The sequence below is a fragment of the Hemicordylus capensis genome, chromosome 17, assembly GCF_027244095.1.
Source record: "Hemicordylus capensis ecotype Gifberg chromosome 17, rHemCap1.1.pri, whole genome shotgun sequence".
NCBI lineage: Eukaryota > Metazoa > Chordata > Lepidosauria > Squamata > Cordylidae > Hemicordylus > Hemicordylus capensis.
In genome coordinates this window covers 15,185,839-15,205,223 of record NC_069673.1, presented here as the reverse complement: position 1 = coordinate 15,205,223, position 19,385 = coordinate 15,185,839, and the positions used below count along the sequence as shown (strand labels likewise).

The 19,385-nt window shown below is 52.6% G+C and overlaps 1 protein-coding gene across 1 annotated transcript in view; it reads left to right on the top strand.

Moving 5' to 3' along the window:
* The first annotated feature begins 425 nt into the window (after nt 1–425).
* ABCA2 (ATP binding cassette subfamily A member 2) overlaps nt 426–19,385 on the top strand; it is a 64,184-nt gene continuing 45,224 nt past the window's right edge. Inside the window, exons 1-2 of the mRNA XM_053281753.1 lie at nt 426–1,262; nt 18,277–18,370. Coding sequence (XP_053137728.1) covers nt 1,197–1,262; nt 18,277–18,370 — 160 coding nt within the window. The 5' untranslated portion in view covers nt 426–1,196. The remainder of the gene's footprint in view (nt 1,263–18,276; nt 18,371–19,385) is intronic.

Sequence of the window (19,385 nt, the reverse complement as noted above, 5' to 3'; positions counted from 1 at the left end):
ATCCGGAAAGGGCCTTCTCAGTGCTTGCCCCCGGACCGGCTGGGGGAATTCACGGGCAGTCGAGATCCGCATGGCGGATCTGAAGGACCCCCGCCCCCCCCCACCGCGCCTTTTAAACAGGGGTTCGGCCCATGAGTCGCCGCCTCCGGCGCGCTCTCTTGCATGTAGCTGTGTTTCTGCTGGAGCAGGGGGCTTCTTGCAAATGGGAGTCTTCTTTCTGTTTTGATCCTGTTGTGTGAACTGGCCGCGGGGAGGCTTTGGACCCAGGACGGTGAAGAGAGACACCGAAGGAAGGAAGTAACAAAAAAAAAGGGGGGGGGAGGGGGGCAAGGTTTCGCCACGGCGGCGGCCCCTCTGGCTCTTGCGGGCGATCCTGCGAAACTTGGGTCTGGATGTCACTGAAGAGGCAGCCAGAAATGGTGGCTGCTGCTCGCTCTCCGTCCCCCGGGGCGATGGGGCGGCGGCAGCCCTGCGCTCCTCCTCCGCAGCTAGGACTCGGAGGCAGAGGGAGGGCTGCGAGCGGCAGGCTGTTGCTGCGCGTCTCCCGGCGAGCGAGGGGCACGCAGAGCAAGGGGTCCCCTCGCCAGCCAGGCGTCCTCCCCTCCTCCGCCCCCGCCCCGGCCGCTGAATCTGCGCTGCTGCTGCTGCTGCCTCTTTAAGAGGAGGAGGCCGCCGCCGCCGCCGCTGCTGGCTCTGGACGGGGGCCGGCTGTTAGGTTTGCAGTGCAGGAGCAGCGAGCGCGGAGGAGCGCACGGCACAGACGTGCACCTGGAAAGAGGAGGAGGAGGAGGAGGAGGAGGCGCCCTGCAGCAGCCGCCGCCGCCGCCGGGGGGCTTCCACAGCGGACCCCGCCGCTGCACAGGCCGACCCCCCCCCCCGCGCGCGCCTTGCTTCCCTGCGGGCTGCTTGCTTGGCGGCCCCCCTCCTCCCTCCCTCCCTCCCCGGCTTCGTTCTTCTTCCCCACATCTGCAGCAGACAAAGCCAGAGGGCGGCCGCGGAACCCAATAAAGGCGCGTCGCAGGTCGCCTCTCTGTGGCCTCTTCTTGCTGGCAGAGGAGAGGAGAGGAGGGGAGGTCGCTGCAGGCCCCGCTCGTGCCCGCCTCTCTCCAGCTCGCTCGCCCCCTCTCCTGCCCGCAGAGGCCGCCCCCCCCCCCCGCTCATGCCTCGGAGCTGATGCCTTTGCCAGAGGAGCCAGGATGGGGTTTCTGCACCAGCTCTACCTCCTGCTCTGGAAAAATGTCACCCTCAAGCGGCGGAGCCCGGTTAGTAGCGGGGGCCAGGTGGGGGGCATTGACTTGCAAAGATGGGCAGCGAGCTGCCTGGGAGCCAGCAGAGGCTCAGGGGCTGCCGCTGGGGGCCATGCAAAGAAAGCCAACACCGAAATGGGGAGCGGGGAAGGGAGAGCGATGCTGCTGTTGCTGGGGAGGGGAGGCTGGGCTGGCTGCATCTGCGTCCTTTGGGGGAGAGAGGGGTTGGACTGGCTTCCCTTCTGTAGCTCTCCAGCAGCAACAGGGGTGGATGCAGGAGGCCTCCAGAGGCCATGCAGACTGCATGAGCAAGGCTGGCTGTCTAAGACCCCGCAGGGGAGGAAAGACCCCCCCCCCATGGTTGCAGGGTGTGTATGTGTGTGTGTGGGGGGGAATTAGACTGCGGCTGGGACAGGATTCTTCCAGTTTGGCTCTGTGTGTGTGTGTGTGCGCGCGGGGGTGGGCAGGTTTAGGGAAGGTGCTCAGTGCAGAAAAAGACCCCCACCTTCCTAACATGGATGTAGTGAGGTGGGGAGAAAATCCCCTTAATTTGGAGGGGATCCGGATAGATTCCCTTCCCCAAACTTTGGGTGGAGGTGGCTGACAACTGAGCATTGTTATCTTTGGTTAAGATGGGGGGAGAAGGGGTTTGTCTGTCACTCAGTCCCCCCCACCTGAATCATCATCATCATCATCTGCAGCAAATCTGTCAAAGGGGATGGCAAAATGACTGGTGTTGGAATGTTGCAATTCCCCTGTGTGTCCCCCTTGAAGGAAATATATTCTTTTGGGTGCCATTCTCTTCTTCCCAAGTATGTGGCCGAGATGCTTCTTTAAAAGTAAAAACTCAAGAGCAAAAAAGGAAAAAGAAGGCTATCCCACAAAAGAGCTGCATTTGTAGTGAAAAAGAAGTATTTCCTAGCGCAGTGTGGCATCAACCTGTAGAACTGCCTGCCTCATGAGGCTGTGGATGTAACTACCATATTGGTCGCCTAGAGGTGTATTAGAGGAATCTCATCTGTCTGTGACTGGTCAGAGATTTCTGAGAAGCTAACTGCACAACTCATAATCCACCTTTTAAAAAGATGTTTTAAATATTGTGTGTGTGTCACAAATTCTGCATGTTTACGCAGAAGTAAGGGCTGTGCCCTTCTGTCTCTTGCGGCATCTGAGATCTGGTGCACCTTCTGAATTGTTGATCTGAATGAAAGGCCACTTGGGTTGTTTGAGAGGCTGGGAGGATGGCGACTGAGAAGGGGGATTAGGCTGAGATGCGATCTGAATTAAGATCACCCTGGCCCAGGTGTGGTGTCGTAGCTGCCGGTTTGTGGAACTCATTGCCACAGGACACTTGGACAGTTGTGGCTTGTGTGTGTCTCAATGCATGGAGAGAATAGATGTTTCAGCAGCTGCTTACTTTCCTTTCTGAGAGAGTTAAGTGTCCAATTCCTATTTGTTGAGGATTAACGGTGGTGGCTGGATGTTCCCATCGTGCTTTGCCAGTGAGCCTCCCTGGAGCATCTCATTGGCCACTGCCCATAGACAGAATACTGATCAGATGGATCACAGATGTGGCTTGATATAGCCTTTCTTTTTTGGTAATGGGTGAAGCATTTTCGGTCTGTCTCCGTCTCCATCTCTTAAATGTGATGGGAATGAAATGTATCCAGGAATGAAAATAGCTTTTCTCTCTGGTATATTGTACTAGGCCTGCTCTTTAGAATTCAAGATACTAGTCCCTGTGGAATTTGCAGGGACGGTGCAAGATGTTTCGATGCCTGAGGCAGAAAGTCTGGATGGTGCCTTGAAGACAGAAAACAAATGGTGATAGTCTCCTCGAACACTGGTCCTGTCAAATTCCCAATTTGCTGTCTTCCTTGGGTGCGACAGGTTTCAGCAGCTGAGGTGGATGGCTTCACCTTGCCTCAAGGCAGAGCTGTCTCTGGGCATGTGGAATATTCCCCCCCCCAACCCTCTGTGTTGGGGGGAAATCTGTGCCTAGCCCCCCCACATTCTCCATGTGTGGGGCTGTGGGAGTTGCCCGGGAGGGAGCCCCCCCATTTAGGCTTTGCTCGCTAGCCAGCCATCATCTGGGGCTACCACCAGTCCCCTCCTATCCTTTCCTGGCAGGCAGGCAGAGGGCTTAGGAGGGAAGTGGGTCTTCTGCCATTTGCACGGGGAGAGGCTGAGAAACAGGGGGAGCCCTCTCCAGCTGCTCAGGAGGGATTCCTGCTGTTGCTTGCCTCCTCCGAAAGGGCAGGGCAAAGGAGACCTCTGGGGAGGAAGGACTCTGTGGGGTGGTGCTGTCCTGGTAGCCAGAGGGCTGGGAGCATTTGCCAGGGCAACTGGGTTGGTCGAGGGCTGGGAATTGCCCTGTGGCCGGGGTTGGCCACCTTGGCTCCCCAGCTGGTGTTGGACTACAACTCCCTTCATCCCCAGCCACAATAAAGGAGAGCAGGCCTTGGGGTAGCAAGCAGGACTGGTCCCCCTAGCTAAGCAGGGTCCACCCTGGTTGCATATGAATGGGAGACTAGAAGTGTCAGATCTTCCCCTCAAGGGATGGAGCCGCTCTGGGAAGAGCATCTGTTTTCCAAGTCCCCTCCCTGGCAGCAGCTCCAAGAGGGGGCTGAGAGAGACGCCTGCCTGCCATCTTGGAGAAGCCGCTGCCAGTCTGTGAAGACAAGACTGAGCTAGATAGACCAAGGGTCTGACTCAGTCTATGGCAACTTCCTGTGTTCCTAAACTGGCCCATCTAGCTCAGCATTGTCTACACTGACTGGCAGCAGTTCCCTAGCACTTTAGGTAAGGGTCTTTTCCCAGTCCAACCTGGAGATGCTGCCAGGGACTGAACCGGGGAACCTCTGCATGCAAAAGCAGGTACTGAGTCAGACCTTTGTCCATCCAGCTCAGGATTGCCCACACAGACTGGCAGCAGCTCTCCAAGGTTGCAGGCACAGGAGTCTCTCTCAGCCTGATCTGGAGAAGCTACCAGGGATTGGACTGGGGACCTTTTGCATGTGAGTATGCAGGTGCTCTTCCACTGAGCTATGGCCCCGTCCCCTCGGAGGAATATCTTACGGCACTCCCATGCAGTCGCCCATCCAAATGCAATCCGAGATGGGCCCTGCTTGGCAAAGGGGGACATTCATGTTCACTGCCACACAAGACTGGCTTCCCTTCCTACTCTGTAGGGTGAATACTAGTAAGAGAGAGAGAGAGTCAGAGGCCATCTGCTTCCATCCGTCCCAACCCCGCCGCTGGGCAGATCCCTTTGGATGCTGGCACAGGTGGGAGTGGCACCCCAGCCTCTCACCTGTGCGTGGTCATGACACAGGTGCATTTCACAAGTTTGCTCACCATCCCCTGGACTTTGGGAGCAGGGAGGGAGCTGTGATGGCAGACCCTTGATTCCCCAACAGCTTCGGTCCGCCGTCCAAGATGGGCCCGATGCTTTGGTGCTTGTGGATCTAGTAACGCCTGGCCCCAGGGGCGGGGGCTGCCTCCCTACCTGTCAGGGCTCCAGACTTCCCCTGCTTCTGTCGGCTTCCGTTCCTCCGGCCTGTTGCCGCACACCTCTGTACTGGGCATGGTTTTTGCCAGCTGCTTGTACGCTCACCCTTCAGCTAAATTTAGCCGTTTCCCAAATCTTATATGGGTCAGGTCTGGCTCTGCCTCTCCTTGTGTGTTTTCACGCCACCCTCCACCTCGGGATCCGCTCCCTGATTCTCCTCCTGGCCTCTCGGGAGGCAGAACTGCAAAATGATTTGGGTTTTATCGCCCCCTGCGTGCCCCTTCCCAGGTTTCTCGCTGCTTCTGCCCCCACCCCTTAAAACACGGATGCATCAGCAGTGATTTAATTTCTAAAAGGAGGAAGGCACACACACATGCACACCCCGCCGCATGCCTGCTGGAAGGTTCTGTTCCTATTATCCCTGCGTCTGCAACTTGGTAACTTGGTGGAGCAGTTCTTTAGAGAAGAGGGGATGATGGAGCTGAAGAGCTAAGCCCATCTCCTTCATCCTCTCCCAAAACTAGCCCCTCTGTCACTGCTGTACCCCTGTTTTGCCTCTAGGTGGGAAACTGGGATGGGCCAAGCACTGCCCCATAAGAGGAGCTGCTTTTGGCTTGGGGGCAGTGGCTGCGGACCCTCCCTTAATCCCTCGCGTGTGGGCAGCAGCACTAGTCTCTCAGTGGAAATGGAAGGGCCCTCTGCACGTGCCCAGGAGATTCCTCCCTTTTATTATTAATATTCCAGGGTTGGGCCCTGGCATTCCAAAAACGGGTCCAGGGGCTCAGCCCTGTTCTGAGGTGTTGGGGTTTTTTCCTACCCACATCTTGTACGGATCTGAATTATCGTCACATCCCCAACGCAGCCTTCTGATCCACTGCGCCTGATTCCTCTGCAAGAGCAAGCCAGGAAGGGACATTGATTTTGCTTTCTTCCTTGGGTTTAATTTATGTGCATTTAGAATGAAGGGATTTAGCAGGGTGCCTCTCCAGAGCCGCCTCCGTGCTCAGAAGTCAGACTTTGGCTTCTGGGAGATTAATTCTGCAGAAGGCTTTCCCCCAGAGTGTGGAAGAAGCAGGATTTGAGCAAGGTCAGGCATGGAACCTGTTTTTCAGTGATGAAGAAGAGGGAGTGAAGAGAGTTCCTCTGAGCATGTTTAGAGTGCCTTGCTTTTGCGGTTGAACACCACCACACATCTGGAATCAGGAGGCAGGGCTTCCAAGCCTTCCGGGGCAGTTTTGGGTCCCAGAATGTCATCTTGTGGAATTGACTGGTGGCACTATATGTCCAGTTGTGGTCTAAGCGGAGCCTGCTACTCTTCTGACCAATTTGCCTGTGTTTTCCTTGCCAAGGAGGGGCTGTCCTTGAAGAGGCCGTGTGGGTTCCTTGGCTAAGAATGGGTGGCAGTCTCTCCTTGGAGTGTAGGCTTCTCCTGCATGACCTTCTGGTGCTGCTTAAGAACATAAGAACAGCCCTGCTGGATCAGGCCCAAGGCCTATCTAGTCCAGCATCCTGTTTCAGATGGCTGCCCTATTAACTAGTACATTCTTGGGAGTCAGGGATGAGCAGTGAGGTGTCCAGGTTTGTAGATAAGACCAAATTATTCCAGATCGAGACCTCACGAGTGGCCTGCAGTGAGTTCCAAAAGGATCTCTCCAAACTGGGTGAATGGGCGACGACACGGCAAACAAGCTTCCTTGTAAAATGATGCATTTTTTGTGGGGGGGAAGCCCCTATCTTTCCATACGCACCAGCAAGGTCTGAACTGGCCATGATGAACGGGGCAAGAGTTCTCGGGGTCACGGTGGATATCTTGATGGAGATGTCAGCCTGGGGTGCGGCAGCTGTGAAGAGAGGCAGGCAGACTCCAGCTAGGGATTGTTAGGAGAGGGGATGAAAATAAAACTGCTAATATTATAAAGCTCTTATATAAATTTATGGTGCAGCTGCATGTAGAACGCTGTGTGCCGTGCTGGTCAGTCCGCCTTAAAAAGGACGTTGCAGGATGGGGAAAGGTGCAGAAAAGGATAACCAGATGGGTAACGGAAATGCCTCCTGCCTGAGGAAAGGCTGGATAATTCTGGGCTCTTTTGTTGAGGAAGAAAGAAGAGAAAGAAGGCTGTGATTGATGTTTATCAAAGTTTTATGAATGGCATAGAGAGAGTGAATTGTCAGAAATCTCTTTCCCTTTCCCGTACACTAGAACTTGGGTCACCCAATGAAATTCAGGCCGATGAAAGGAAGTACTTCTATGCATAATTCACACACAGGGCTCATGCTACTATGCACTTAGCGTGTGTGTGTGTGTGTGTTTAAAAACATATTAGAGGCATCCACAAAGGAGAGCTCTATTGGCAGCCATTTGCTGAAATAGCCAAATGGAGTTTCCATGCACAGGAGCAGTTTACCCTGAATTATGGACAACGAGGACAAGTGACAAAGGAAAGCAGCTCCCTTCATCTGATCTCCGAAAGCTGGCTGGCTTCATCTGGCTGGCTGCTATTGGAAACGGAAAGCAAGATGAGATGGACTTTGGTCTGCCCCAGCTGGATTTGTTTGTTCCTTTATGACTGCCCGGCCTCTTTTTAAGACAGAAACCCAATCCCCATTGGAGTAAGAAGCTTCAGAACAGCCATAACCTTTTCCACACACAAATCTGCATTTCTTTGTGTGGGTTGCTCGCAGGTGGGCAGGCCGATCCCGCTCTGGTTAAAAGAAAAGCACTTGATTTTAAAAAGACTCATCATCATCTGGGTCTTCTGAGCTGAAAAGTAATTCCCGCCCAAACCATGCCATGGCTTTGTGGCAGACTGGCCGGCCGGCCGGCTTCAATAAGGCATAAGAGTTGAAGAGAGCCCCCATGTTCAGGAGCAGTCTAGCACTGAGTGTGACATCCCGGGAACAAGCAACCGGGGGATCTCCTCCTCCTATCTTGCCCTGCGGCCGGGTGAGCTTCCCGGGAGCATCCAGTTGGCCTCCATTGGAGATGGGACTGACCATAGGCTGCAGGGACTCGGCTTCTCGAATTCCTGCAGACTTGCTCCTTCTGGAGTTGGTTAACTTCCCAGAGGTGCATCTAGGTAATTTTGGACCCTGGACCTAAAGGCCTTTGGAGCCCCCCACCCCCGCTCTACTGCAAGTTAAGCATTATCCCCCTACACAGACACACACCCACACCCCGTGATGTGTGCAGTATTCTAAATACTCTCTTCTGCTGAGTTACAGCCTCTCCTGTGTAGTGAACATAGGAAGCTGCCTTTTGAGTCAGGCCCTTGGGCCATCTAGCTCAGGATTGTCTACACTGGCTGGCAGCGGCTCGTCAGAGTTCCAGGCAGGAGTCTCTCCCAGCCCTACCTGGAGATGCTGCCAGGGACTGAACCTGGGACCTTCTGCATGCAAAGCAGATGCTCTGCCATTGAGCTATGGGTCCTCCCCAAAGGCAGGTGAATATCTGAAGCTAGCTCTGCATTGCCCACACTGCCTGGCTCTCTATGGTCTTGGACAGAGGCGGGTATTTCTCATCACTGCCGCCTGATCCATTAACTGGAGATGCGGCCAGGGATGGAACCTGGGTCCTCGTGCATACGAAAGAGCTACAGCCCGTCCTCTTAATCAGACCTCCGCTCCATCCCAGTATCCTCTCCTCTGACCGAGCAGCTCAGCCTTGTACAGCCTTCTACGGGGGAGCGATACCTGCCCTGACAGCCTCCTGCATTGTACAACGTTGTGCTGGTGCTTTTGTTGTTGTTGTGAAACGGAACCTGAGACGAAAACAACCATTTCCACACCCCTGAAGACCCGGCCTTTTGCGTCCGGTCGCTTGCCGTTGTGCCCTGTCGAAATGCGCGCGCACACACACACACACACACACACACACAGAGTCCTGGGCATAAATCATGGAGGGTCTGCAGACTTGAAAATGGACTCTCTCTGGAAGAGTGGCTGCGGAGGGAAGAAGGGCCATTCAACTGCAGCCCGAAACGTACACCCACACTTGGCCTGGCCCGAGTCTTTTGTCTTTCGGAGTATTTCTTTGCGTTTGGTGGCTGAAGTTGACTTTACAGCCCAGACAAAGCCAGGATTGTCTGCAAGGCGCTGAAAGCCACCAAGGAAGGCCCTGCCCCAATGGGCCACAAGCTCGCTCGCTTGTGCCGCGGTAGACAGAGAGTCTGTTTTATTCGTGCGTGGGCCATGGTGAACCGGGAGAAACACAAGGCTTCATGGAGTGCTCCTCCATACAACAACTGAAAACTTCCCTTCACGTTGAAAACTAGCATCTCAGGTCTTTTCTGTGTTTGGAGGACGGTTTTATGCAGAGATTCTGGGGATCATTCGGAAGGGGATTGAAAAGAAGACTGCTAATATTATAATGCCTTTATACAGATCTGTGGTGCGGCCACATTTGGAGTACTGCGTGCAGTTCTAGTCACCACATATCTCAAGAAGGATATTGTAGAACTGGAGAAGGTGCAGAAGAGGGCAACCAAGATGATTTTCAGGGTCCTGGAGCACCTTCCTTATGAAGCTAGGCTACAGCATCTGGGGCTTTTTAGTTTGGAAAAGAGGCGACTACAACAACCACAGGGCTCTGTGGTTGCCAGGAGTCGAAACCAACTTGACGGCACACTTTACATCTACGGGGAGATATGATAGAGGTCTATAAAATGATGCACAGTGTGGACAGGGAGAGAATTTTTTTCTCCCTCTCTCAAAACACTAGAACCAGGCGTCATCCCATAAAACTGATGGTGAGGAAACTTAGGACCAACGAAAGGAAGTACTTTCCCACACAGTGCCTAATTAATCTATGGAACTCTCTGCCACAGGATGTGGTGATGGCCACCAGCTTGGGTGGCTTTAAAAGGGACTTAGACAAATTCCAGGGCTATCAGTGGTTACTAGTCTGGTGGCTATGGGCCACCTCCAGCCTCAGAGGCAAGATGCCTCTAGATGCCAGTTGCAGGGGAGCAAGGACAGGAGAGAGGGCATGCCTTCGTCATCTCCTGCTGGTGGGCCACTGTGGGATACAGGGAGCTGGACTAGAGAGGCCTCCTTGGGCCCGATCCAGCAGGGCTCTTCTGATGATCTTACGCGCGCGTTTGTTCCTGTGAGCAGCCTGATGTGATCTAGAGTCGACCACCTGAGTGAGAATTAGGCTTGGGAGCTGTCTCCCAGAGACTTTGTGTCTCCGGCTAGCCAACCTCTCCTCCCTTCACACCACAGAGGGATTACGCTTTCTAAAGCCTCTCTAACGCCCCTTGGCTGGATCGAGTTGCAAAGACGGAAGCGCCAGCGAGAGGCAGAGGAGACCCTGGTGCACTCCGGAGGAGCAGGTGGCGCTGGGTGGGCAAAACTCTGCCCGCACCGTTCCCATGGGGACGCAGAGCCCACGCGCTCCACAACTTAACGCCACATGTCCGTCGCTCGGCTCCCTCTCCTCTTTCCGTGTGGGCGCTTCAGAAGCTGCCCGCCTCACGCGAGAGAAGCCAAACAGGTGCCCAGCTGGCCCTGCCCGGATTCTGGGCACCGGTTCAGGGAATGTGGCTGGACGTGAAGCATCCGCAGGGTCACTTCAGATGGCAAACAAGGAAGGAAAGGAGCTGCAGGTTGGAGGCACGCAAACCGGGCTAGAGGGCACGGCTGCTTGGCAGGAGCTTGGCAGGACCTTTTCCCTAGTCAGCTGTGGCAGCCGAGGAGACTCACAGCGCGTTTCCCCCCTTCTAGTCCACGAGGCCGACCTGCACATTTTGGCCTTTGGTGCCCCTTTTAAATCCCAATCTCCCTACAATGAGGGTAGAGTTGCCGTCCCTTTTGCCCAGAGTGAGAGTCAGAGTCTGGGTTGGGGTAACAATGAACAAATGGTTGCCTTCTCTCTCTATGGAGAACATTCCTGGCAATTTTCATTTCCAGTCCTCTGGCAACATAGCTAACATTTTATAGCAGGGTTCCCCCCCCCTTCTTTTAAAAACTTTTAAAACTACATTGCAAATTTGTCCGCTGCAGGCCTGATGGTCAGGACAATCAAAGCACGGGAACATGCTAAAAGTACTGCAGTGTGATCACTTCTTTCCCATCCCCTGCTCATCTGGATGCATGAGAAGCAGAGAGAGAGAGAAGCCGCTCTATCTGGAGGTCTGTGGATATTAGGAACATAGGAAGCTGCCGTATACTGAGTCAGACCCTTGGTCTATCTAGTTCAGTATTGTCTTCACAGACTGGCAGCGGCTTCTCCAAGGTTGCTGGCAGGAATCTCTCCCAGCCCTCTCTTGGAGATGCTGCCAGGGAGGGAACTTTGGACCTAGATGCTCTCCCCAGAGCGGCCCCATCCCCTATTAAGGGGAATATCTTGCAGTGCTCACACATCAAGTCTCCCATTCAAATGCAATCAGGGTGGACCCTGCTTAGCTAAGGGTACAAGTCATGCTAGCTACCACCAGACCAGCTCATGTTGTTGTTATACAAAATGTTTATATTTACGTCTTTGTCGACAAAACACATTTCCCAAGCAGTTTACTTCGCAAAAGGCAGAAGAAAGCGGCCCCTTCTCCTAAAAGCGGGGGGGAGCGGGGCATAACCGTACCATTGCAAAGTCTGCTGTGGCTGAAAAGCATAAGAGCAGGCCAGGCCAGGGTTTTTCCTGGACAGTTGGCAACCACCCACAGTCCTTCCCCCCCCCCCCGTGTTTTTATCAGGTTTGGCATCAACTCAGTGTGGTGTGGTTTTAAATCTTTTGTCGGGGAGGGGGGAGCACAAGATGGCATGACTGCTGCTTGCCATGCTAAATCTGTTTCTGTTGCTATGGAAACGGACGAGGCCTTGTGTGGTGGTGGCAGCCAGCGAGGGGAAGTGAGAAGCTGGGGAGCTCATGCATCGAAATGTGCCGATTTCGCCTCAAAGATGCCCCAACTCAAAGTCGCCCTGGTTTTTGCGGCAGGAATCGTGTATTTGTCTATCACTGCTCCAAATAGCCCCCACCCCCTGCACCTAAACCGCCGCTGTTCATATCTCTCTAGCCAACCTCTGCATGCAACGATTATGCAAAATTCTTTGCTTTTCATTTATGAAAATCTTCCTTGATCTGCATTTCATTATTCCAAAGTCTCTGTTTCCACACTTTGCCTTGGACCTGGTGGGTGCAATATTTGGGGGCCAAAGAGCCCCCACCTGACCCCCCCAAACAGCTCATCTAAATGCTGCACCCTAAATTCTCAAATATAGATACTTGTTGCTATAAAAATGTGTGGAGATAGGATTTGATTGAATGATTTGATTTGATTTCTATACCGCCCTTCCAAAAATGGTTCAGGGCGGTTTACACAGAGAATTGCCGGTTCTTCAGACTTGATCTGGATTCCCCAAGGATCTGCCTTCATCCTCGGCTAACGCTTGAAAGCTAGCCTGGAAATCCGAATGGCTTGAGTGAAAAACTGAACATACCATCCCCAGGAAGAGCTTCAGTCAGAGTTTGCAGCGCTTCCTTTAGCGGGGTATGCATCGTTCTCCCCTTTATCCTCACAACAGCCCTGCGAGGTAGGTAGGGTTGGCAGCCCTCTGGGATTGGCCTGGAATCTCCAAGTGATGCTGGAAAGCAAGGCTGGAGACTGCAATGGCTTGATATTGGGGGAAATATTGAAAACCGAAAAATGCTTAGACCAGCAGCCCTGTGCAGAATGGAAACACTTTGTGGAAACTGCTCACTTTCTGGCACTCTTTTTGGGTAGCCTAAATGGACAGTCTTTCAATGAAGTCTTTCAGTCTGTGTGCCCTTACAAACCTGGGTCACCACGTGAATCCGGAGGGCCAACACTCCCTTAACTGGGGGATGGTTCGCCACAACCGTTTTTCTAAGGCGGAAAGCCACCTCTCCAGAGACCATTTTTTGAGGTGGTGGAGAAAGCAGCCTCCGTCACCATCTCTGGTTTGTGCACTGACTTTTGCCAAACCCTGTGGAAATGTTTGCCTTGTGGTCGCTTCGATGTGTTGGCTGCCACCTCAGACAGCATCCCAGCATCCTCCGTTCTGTACCACAGACTTAATTAGCCAGACGTGTGTTCTCCCCAGAGCAGTTTTCAAAGAAAACTCAGAACGTGGCAGTGGCATGGGAGTGTAATGCATGTGCCACAACCACACACACCTGTGCATTTTTCTTGGGTGTGCACCCAGACTCTGTTGCCTAAGGGCTAGAGTCCCATTCTGTGATGTTTAGGAGCCTGCAGAGTGAGAAAATACCCCATCAGAACTGGGAATTGGACAGCCTGCTTCAGAACAAGTGTTATACTCCTTGGAGAAGTCTGCGTCTTTGGCAGAGGGAGGAAAAATGGGGCTCTTGATTCAGGTTCAGGCCCTGGAGAAACCTGGGTGACTCGCTTTGCTTTTCTCACATTCGTCTCTTTTTGCCTCATCCGGCTCTTGTGTGCCTTGAAGTTTTGAACGGCATAAATATTCTTTTGGAACTACGCATTGTGCGTCTAGCTGCACATTTTTAAAAAGCCCTGGTCAGGTGTAATCATTTGGAGGGACTTCAGCCATAGAGTCCATGTTGGACTACAGCAACTATCATCCTCGGGCACAGTGGCCAATAGTCATGGATGCTGGGAGTTGTAGTCAGCACCTGCAGGAGGGCTGAAGCTGTGCATCCCTAGAATAGAGAGTGCCGTGGTTTCCTCCCAGAAGGTTCTGGGAGATTCTGCTTTGTTGAGCGTGTGCTCTCAATGCTTCTGGAATTGGCTGGCCTGGAGAGTTTCCGAGGCCAAATTTGAGCCTGCACTTTGCCAGGATTCTGCGTATATGAGCAATGTGTGTGGGCAAAAAAATACTGTCATGAGTAGGCAGTATTGGTCTCTCCTCATTCTCAGGAATAATGCTGGATCCCAGTTGCAAGGTAGCAATTGCAGGAGAGAGGGCATGCCTTCACCTCTTGCCTGTGGGCATCTGGTGGCCCTCTGTGGGAAACAGGATGCTGGACTGGATGGGCCTTCTTGGGCTGGATCCAGCAGGGCTGTTCTTAATTACCATTGTAAAGAAATCCAGTGTGGTTACAGCTGGCCCTGTGAAGAGCCAAGGAGCTGTGTTCAAGTGGTGCCACCACTGCGGGTAGCTGTGGCCAGTTCCCCATCAGCCACTCCTTGTTCTGCATTTGCAGGCTACTGATCTGCTTCGCAGGGCTGTTGTGGGCACAAATCAGGGTCACAAACCAGGGTCGCCTTAAAAGTGCCGCATGTGGCCACCACTGCTGCTGTGAGCCTTGATTTTTTATTTTTTATTTTTGCTGCCTCATTTTCCTCAAAAGCAACATCAGAAATGTGAGTGGCGTTTCTGAAACCTCAAAGGAAAACAAGGACGCCCCACCCTGAAGTTGTCACTGCCTGGTAGGGGCTGGCAAAGAACACGAGCATGAATGTGTCACGGGGACAAAGGGGTGATTGTCAGTGCCTCTTCCCCCCCCCCCAGCGACTAGTAAACAAGGAGGAGGGGGAACCCTCCCCCCAAAAAAACAATGGTGACGCCCAGGCAGCTGGCAAGAGGGGCAGGGTATCCAGAGTGAGGCCTGCTTGTTGGGGTGGGAGCTGGATTAGCAAAGATGCTCACCAAACTGCAGAACGGGGGCTTAGCTTCCTTGGAGTCCCCCTTTTGCAGAACTTGCTTTAAAATCCCCTTGGAGGCACAAAATGCAGTTTCCTCCACATCGACAGAGGGGAGGAATGGGTGTCTCTCTTTCTCTGCCCATGCTGTGATGCATACCCTGGTCTAGAGTGGACCAAGGGTGGCCTCCGCAGACAGGTAGTTTGCCCCCCGCTCCCCACCTGCCCCCTACTTGTTTCAGAAATCAGGGGTCCAGCTCAGCTGCCCATAAATGCACTTTGCTCCTTTTGTCTGCCCCGCTCAGTTTTTCCTTTCTGGTCCAGACCTCTCTGTGCACTCTTAGGTGCCTACAGAGCTTTGAAGAGAGCTGGCCACCTCGCTTGTGCTGGCAGAAAGAAGCAGAGGCGTGATTCGACAAATGCCTCTCAGATGGAAAGGCCGGGTGAGGCAAAAGCAGACACAAATTCCGTGTGCAAGTTTCTGCCACCTTCTCATCCGGCAGACGTTTGAAAACACGCCTGTGGTTATTTTCCACGGGCACTGGTCTCTCCATCTCCGCCATGGGAGTCTTCTGTAGTAGAGACCCTCTTTCCTCTGCCACTCGAGGACTCATGCAGAGGGGCAGCAGTGTGGCTCTCTCTCCTGCCTTCAGGGAGGTGTGCCACTCTCCTGGCCATTCTGCTTGCCTTTCTCCGTTCTCCATGGTGATCGTTGCCTGCCTATCTGACTTACCTGCTTTTTCTCGGGCCGAAAGTGTGTCTGTGTGTGGTGTGTCTGCTGGGTGACTCAGTGTCTGCTCCAGGAATTCCTGTAGGTGTCTGGGAGGGAATGCAGAGTGTCAAAAAGACAGCGATCTCCCAAAGTTTAAGCCAACAAACCTGGAAGATCCTCCTCCTGTCTGCCTTTCTCCAAATTTAGGAAGGCGTCTTAACATCACCAGCTCTGGCAAGAATCGCCACTTGCATTATACCGCAATAAAATCTCCTTGGCTTTCCTGCTTTGGGGAGGGTAGGCAAAAAACAAAGTTATCGGCCCCATACACACTCAACCTGGTTCCGCCCCCGCTTTTTCCTCCCCCCCCCCCCGAGTGGGCTTTTTAGTCGTATATCATAGAGGGGGTTGACCTTGCCTCTGCTCCCTCCCCAAATGCTGAGTTTCATGCTTATCTTCAGGTACTGCCCAGAAGGGTCTCCAGTCAAAAATTCTGGTATCCATAGGAGCCAAGTATGAAGAACCTTCGGAGCTGTCGAATTGCATAGGAAGCTGCCTTTATACTGAGTCAGACCCTTGGTCCATCTAGCTCAGAACTGTCTACCCTGACTGGCAGCAGCTCTCCACGGTTCCAGGCAGAGGTCTCTCCCAGCCCTACCTGGAGATGCTGCCAGGGATGGAACCTGGGACCTTCTGCATGCCAAGCTGGCTACAGCCCTGCCCCCAAAGGTGGCACATGTGGGTCTCCCATACAGGCACTGACCACACCAGCACCTGCTTAGCTTCAGTTAAGTGACTGTATGGGGTTCCCACTTGGACCAGGCTCTGGGACTCAGGGATTCTAGAGTTGGAAGTGGCCCTAGAGGCCATCTAGTCCACCCCCTGCTCGGCTCAAGAAGCAGGTTCCCCATCCCTGTCCATCCTCTCTTTGGAAACCTTCAGCGGAGGAGAGCCCGCTGCTGCACGAGGCGGACTCTTCAGAGAGCAGCGCTTCATGCTGGGCCCAGGCGACCTGTGCATTTCAGAGTTGGCTCCTATTCTTTAGAGCAAGGCATGTATAGATTTTTTTGGGGAAAAGGAAGTCATCCATCACCACTCCACGCTCAGAGAAATGTGCCAAATCAGCGCATTATGTCTGGATGAGTCAGCATATTTGCCCTCCCTCTTCACTGGCACACCACATGCTTGGAGTTCAGCACTTGCAATAAAGAACACCTAGTTATTTTCTTTTTCTTCCCCCCACCCTTTAAATTAAAAAGAAGGTCCCCTAATTGCAGTGCTCACCTCTTCCGTGGCTGGAAGTACCTGAGATTGCTTCAGCATCGCGTCCGCGATGGATACAAGTCGTGTGTGTTCAATACAGTTGTATCAGTGTATAGAGTATCTACAGAGGAATGCAGGCCCCTGCCCCGAGGAGCTTACAACCTCAGTGAGAGGAGAGCTGGTCTTGTGGTCGCCAGCATGACTCGTCCCCTTAGCTAAGCAGGGTCCACCCTGGTTGCAAATGGATGGGAGACGGTGGGAGCACTGTAAGAGATTCCCCTTATGGGATGGAGACACTCTGGGAAGAGCATCTTGGTTCCCAGTTCCCTCCCTGGCTTCTCCAAAATAGGGCTGAGAGAGGCTCCTGCCTGCAACCTTGGAGAAGCTGCTGCCAGTCTGTGAAGACAATACTGAGCTAGATGGACCAATGGTCTGACTCAGTATATGGCAGATTCCTATGTTCATTGGGGAGAGTGGAAGGAAGGAAAGGTGATAGACAGCTTGAGCTGGAGTCTGCACTTACACTTCTGGATTTGTCCTTAAAACTTGGCAACCCCGCCGGAGGCTGAGCCGAGTTTAGAGACGATTGTCGCTTTCTTGAGTTGCTCTGGACGTGACCTTTTCCGTGCAGTTCCCAGATGGTTTGGAATTTCTGGAGCTGCAGTTATTAATGTGCCTCAGGCGGTGAGAAGCAGAGTGATTCAAGCTCTTGCCACCAAAGGGTGACGTAACAAAGTCGCTGCCCTTTTACGCTCTCCGAGAGCGTGGAACTGATACAGCATTTGCACACACTCCCCCCCCATCTCTCCAATGGGCAAAAATAGCTTGCCACAGATTTTAACTCTGTGGCCCGCTGGCATCCGTGCAGGGGGTGTGTGTGTGTGAACTGGCCCCAGCAGAACTGGGGGAGGGGAGACGCTACAGTCAATCCCTATTATTTCAAGAATGTTTTTGTATCTTAAAAAAAAAAAAAACATAACGGTATTGGCTGCTTGTTTGGTCTAAAGTTTACGAGCTCTCTGGATGTTGGTTACCTTTTGAATCTGCTGATGGTGCTTCTGGGCTACATAAAAGAGAAGCTTCAGACTGGGAATTGAGATTGAAGATGTTAATTGCCACACAATTAAAAGGAGCATGTAAATAGACTCTGCACGGTCCCCACAGTTGGGTTTAGCAAGACGGTGCAAGCGGATCAGCCAGACTGGAAAAAGAGGAGGAGGTGATTTGGTTGGCTTGATAATGAAATCCCCATCCTTCCTTGCCCTACTGGATATTGTACTGGATATTTTCTGCATGTGGATTCACTGATCTGTGATAACGGGATGGGGGGAACTGTGAGATCAGATGTTCTCAAATGTGGGTCCCCAAATGCTATTGAACTACATCTCCCATCATCCCAGTGGCCTTCAGCCATTGTGGCTAGGGATGATGGGAGTTGTAGTCCAAGTTTAAGAATCTCTGCATTAGATTATAAAGTTGCAACCGGTTAGAGTAAAGAAGCAAAAATGAGAAATAGGTGCAATAAAAAAAAATAAAAAAAAATCATGTCTTGCTGTTCCCCAAACATCCCACTCCCTGTTGCCCACAGCATCTGGCATTCAGAGGTAGACTATCTCTGGACCTAGAGGTTCTGTTTTAACCATCAGTTAATAGCCATAGACCAAGTTGAATTTGTCTGATTCTCCTTTGTAAAGCTATCTTGTGGCCGCAGATTCCACAGGTTAAGCATGCCGTCTGTAAATATGGTCTGCCTTTGGTCTCCTGGCTGGATCTCCTGCTCCTAACTGGATGACAGAGATTTCCAGGAAGATGGGAGAAGCATGGAAAAACTTCTCCCTGGTTCTGTCACCTTTTGTGAGGGTCTGTACCAATGGCAGGGGCGAGGGAGAGGAGAATTAACACTATTCTCTGTGTGTCCCATTTTCTGTTGTTGTGCGTTTCATTTCTTCCCCTTCTCATCCCCAGTGGGTGCTGGCCTTTGAGATCTTCATCCCTTTGGTCCTCTTCTTCATCTTGCTGGGGCTCCGGCAGAAGAAACCCACCATCCCCGTGAAGGAAGGTAAGTAGTGGACTCAGAACCCCATTCTCCTAGGTTGTTGGCACAGTTACTGCCCAATATGGTGCCCTACTGCACTGGTGATGCCAAAATGATCACTGTCTCCTCTCTTGTGAGTTCCAGCTTTCCCTTCATCATCCATCAATGGGCGGGGGTTGGTGCTGAGCCTTGAGCCCTGTGGAACTCTCTGCCCTGTGAAAGCCAATTGGCCCCCTTGATCACTACTCCCCGAAAGATTAAGACCACCCTATTTTGCTGAGCTGGTTACCCAGTCTGAAGGTTTCATCTCTCTGTTTTCGGTGTAGTTTTTGCTCTCCTGACCCTCTACTGTCCTTATTTACTTATTTTTATTGTTACAAACTGTTGACCGTGTATTTTGCTTATTATATTTTGGTTGTGTCTGCCTTGCCTGTGTTTGATATTTCTTTTAATAAATGTGACATAGGCAGCAACTCCACAGGTGAAGACTCTCCCTATGCTGCATGGTTCCGTCTGGGGAAAGTGTCACCTGTTAAATGTCTGTCATGTAGCCCTGGAGCCCTTCCAGGTGGGAAGGTTTCAACTGACCTCAGATAGTTGACCTGGGAGGAGAGCTGGTCTTGTGGCAGCAAGCATGAATTAGACCTTTGCTAAGCCTGGTCTGCCCTGGTTTGCATTTGAATGGGAGGCTACATGTGTGAGCTCTGTCAGATATTCCCCTCAGGGGATGATGAGGCCACTCTGGGAACAGCATCTTTATGCTTGCATGCAGAAGGTTCCAAGTTCCCTCCCTGGCAGCATCTCCAAGATAAGGCTGAGAGAGACCCCTGCCTGAACCTGGGAGAAGCTGCTGCCAGTCTGTGTAGACAATCCTGAGCTAGATGGACTAATGGTCTGACTCAGTATATGGCAGCTTCCTATGTTTCTATGAAACCCAAGTCGAAAATACTGGGCTATGGGGACAAACCCTCTGACACGGTACAAGGGACATTTCTATGTGGGGACAGACGTCTCAGGACCCACCTAATGGCAACCAAGC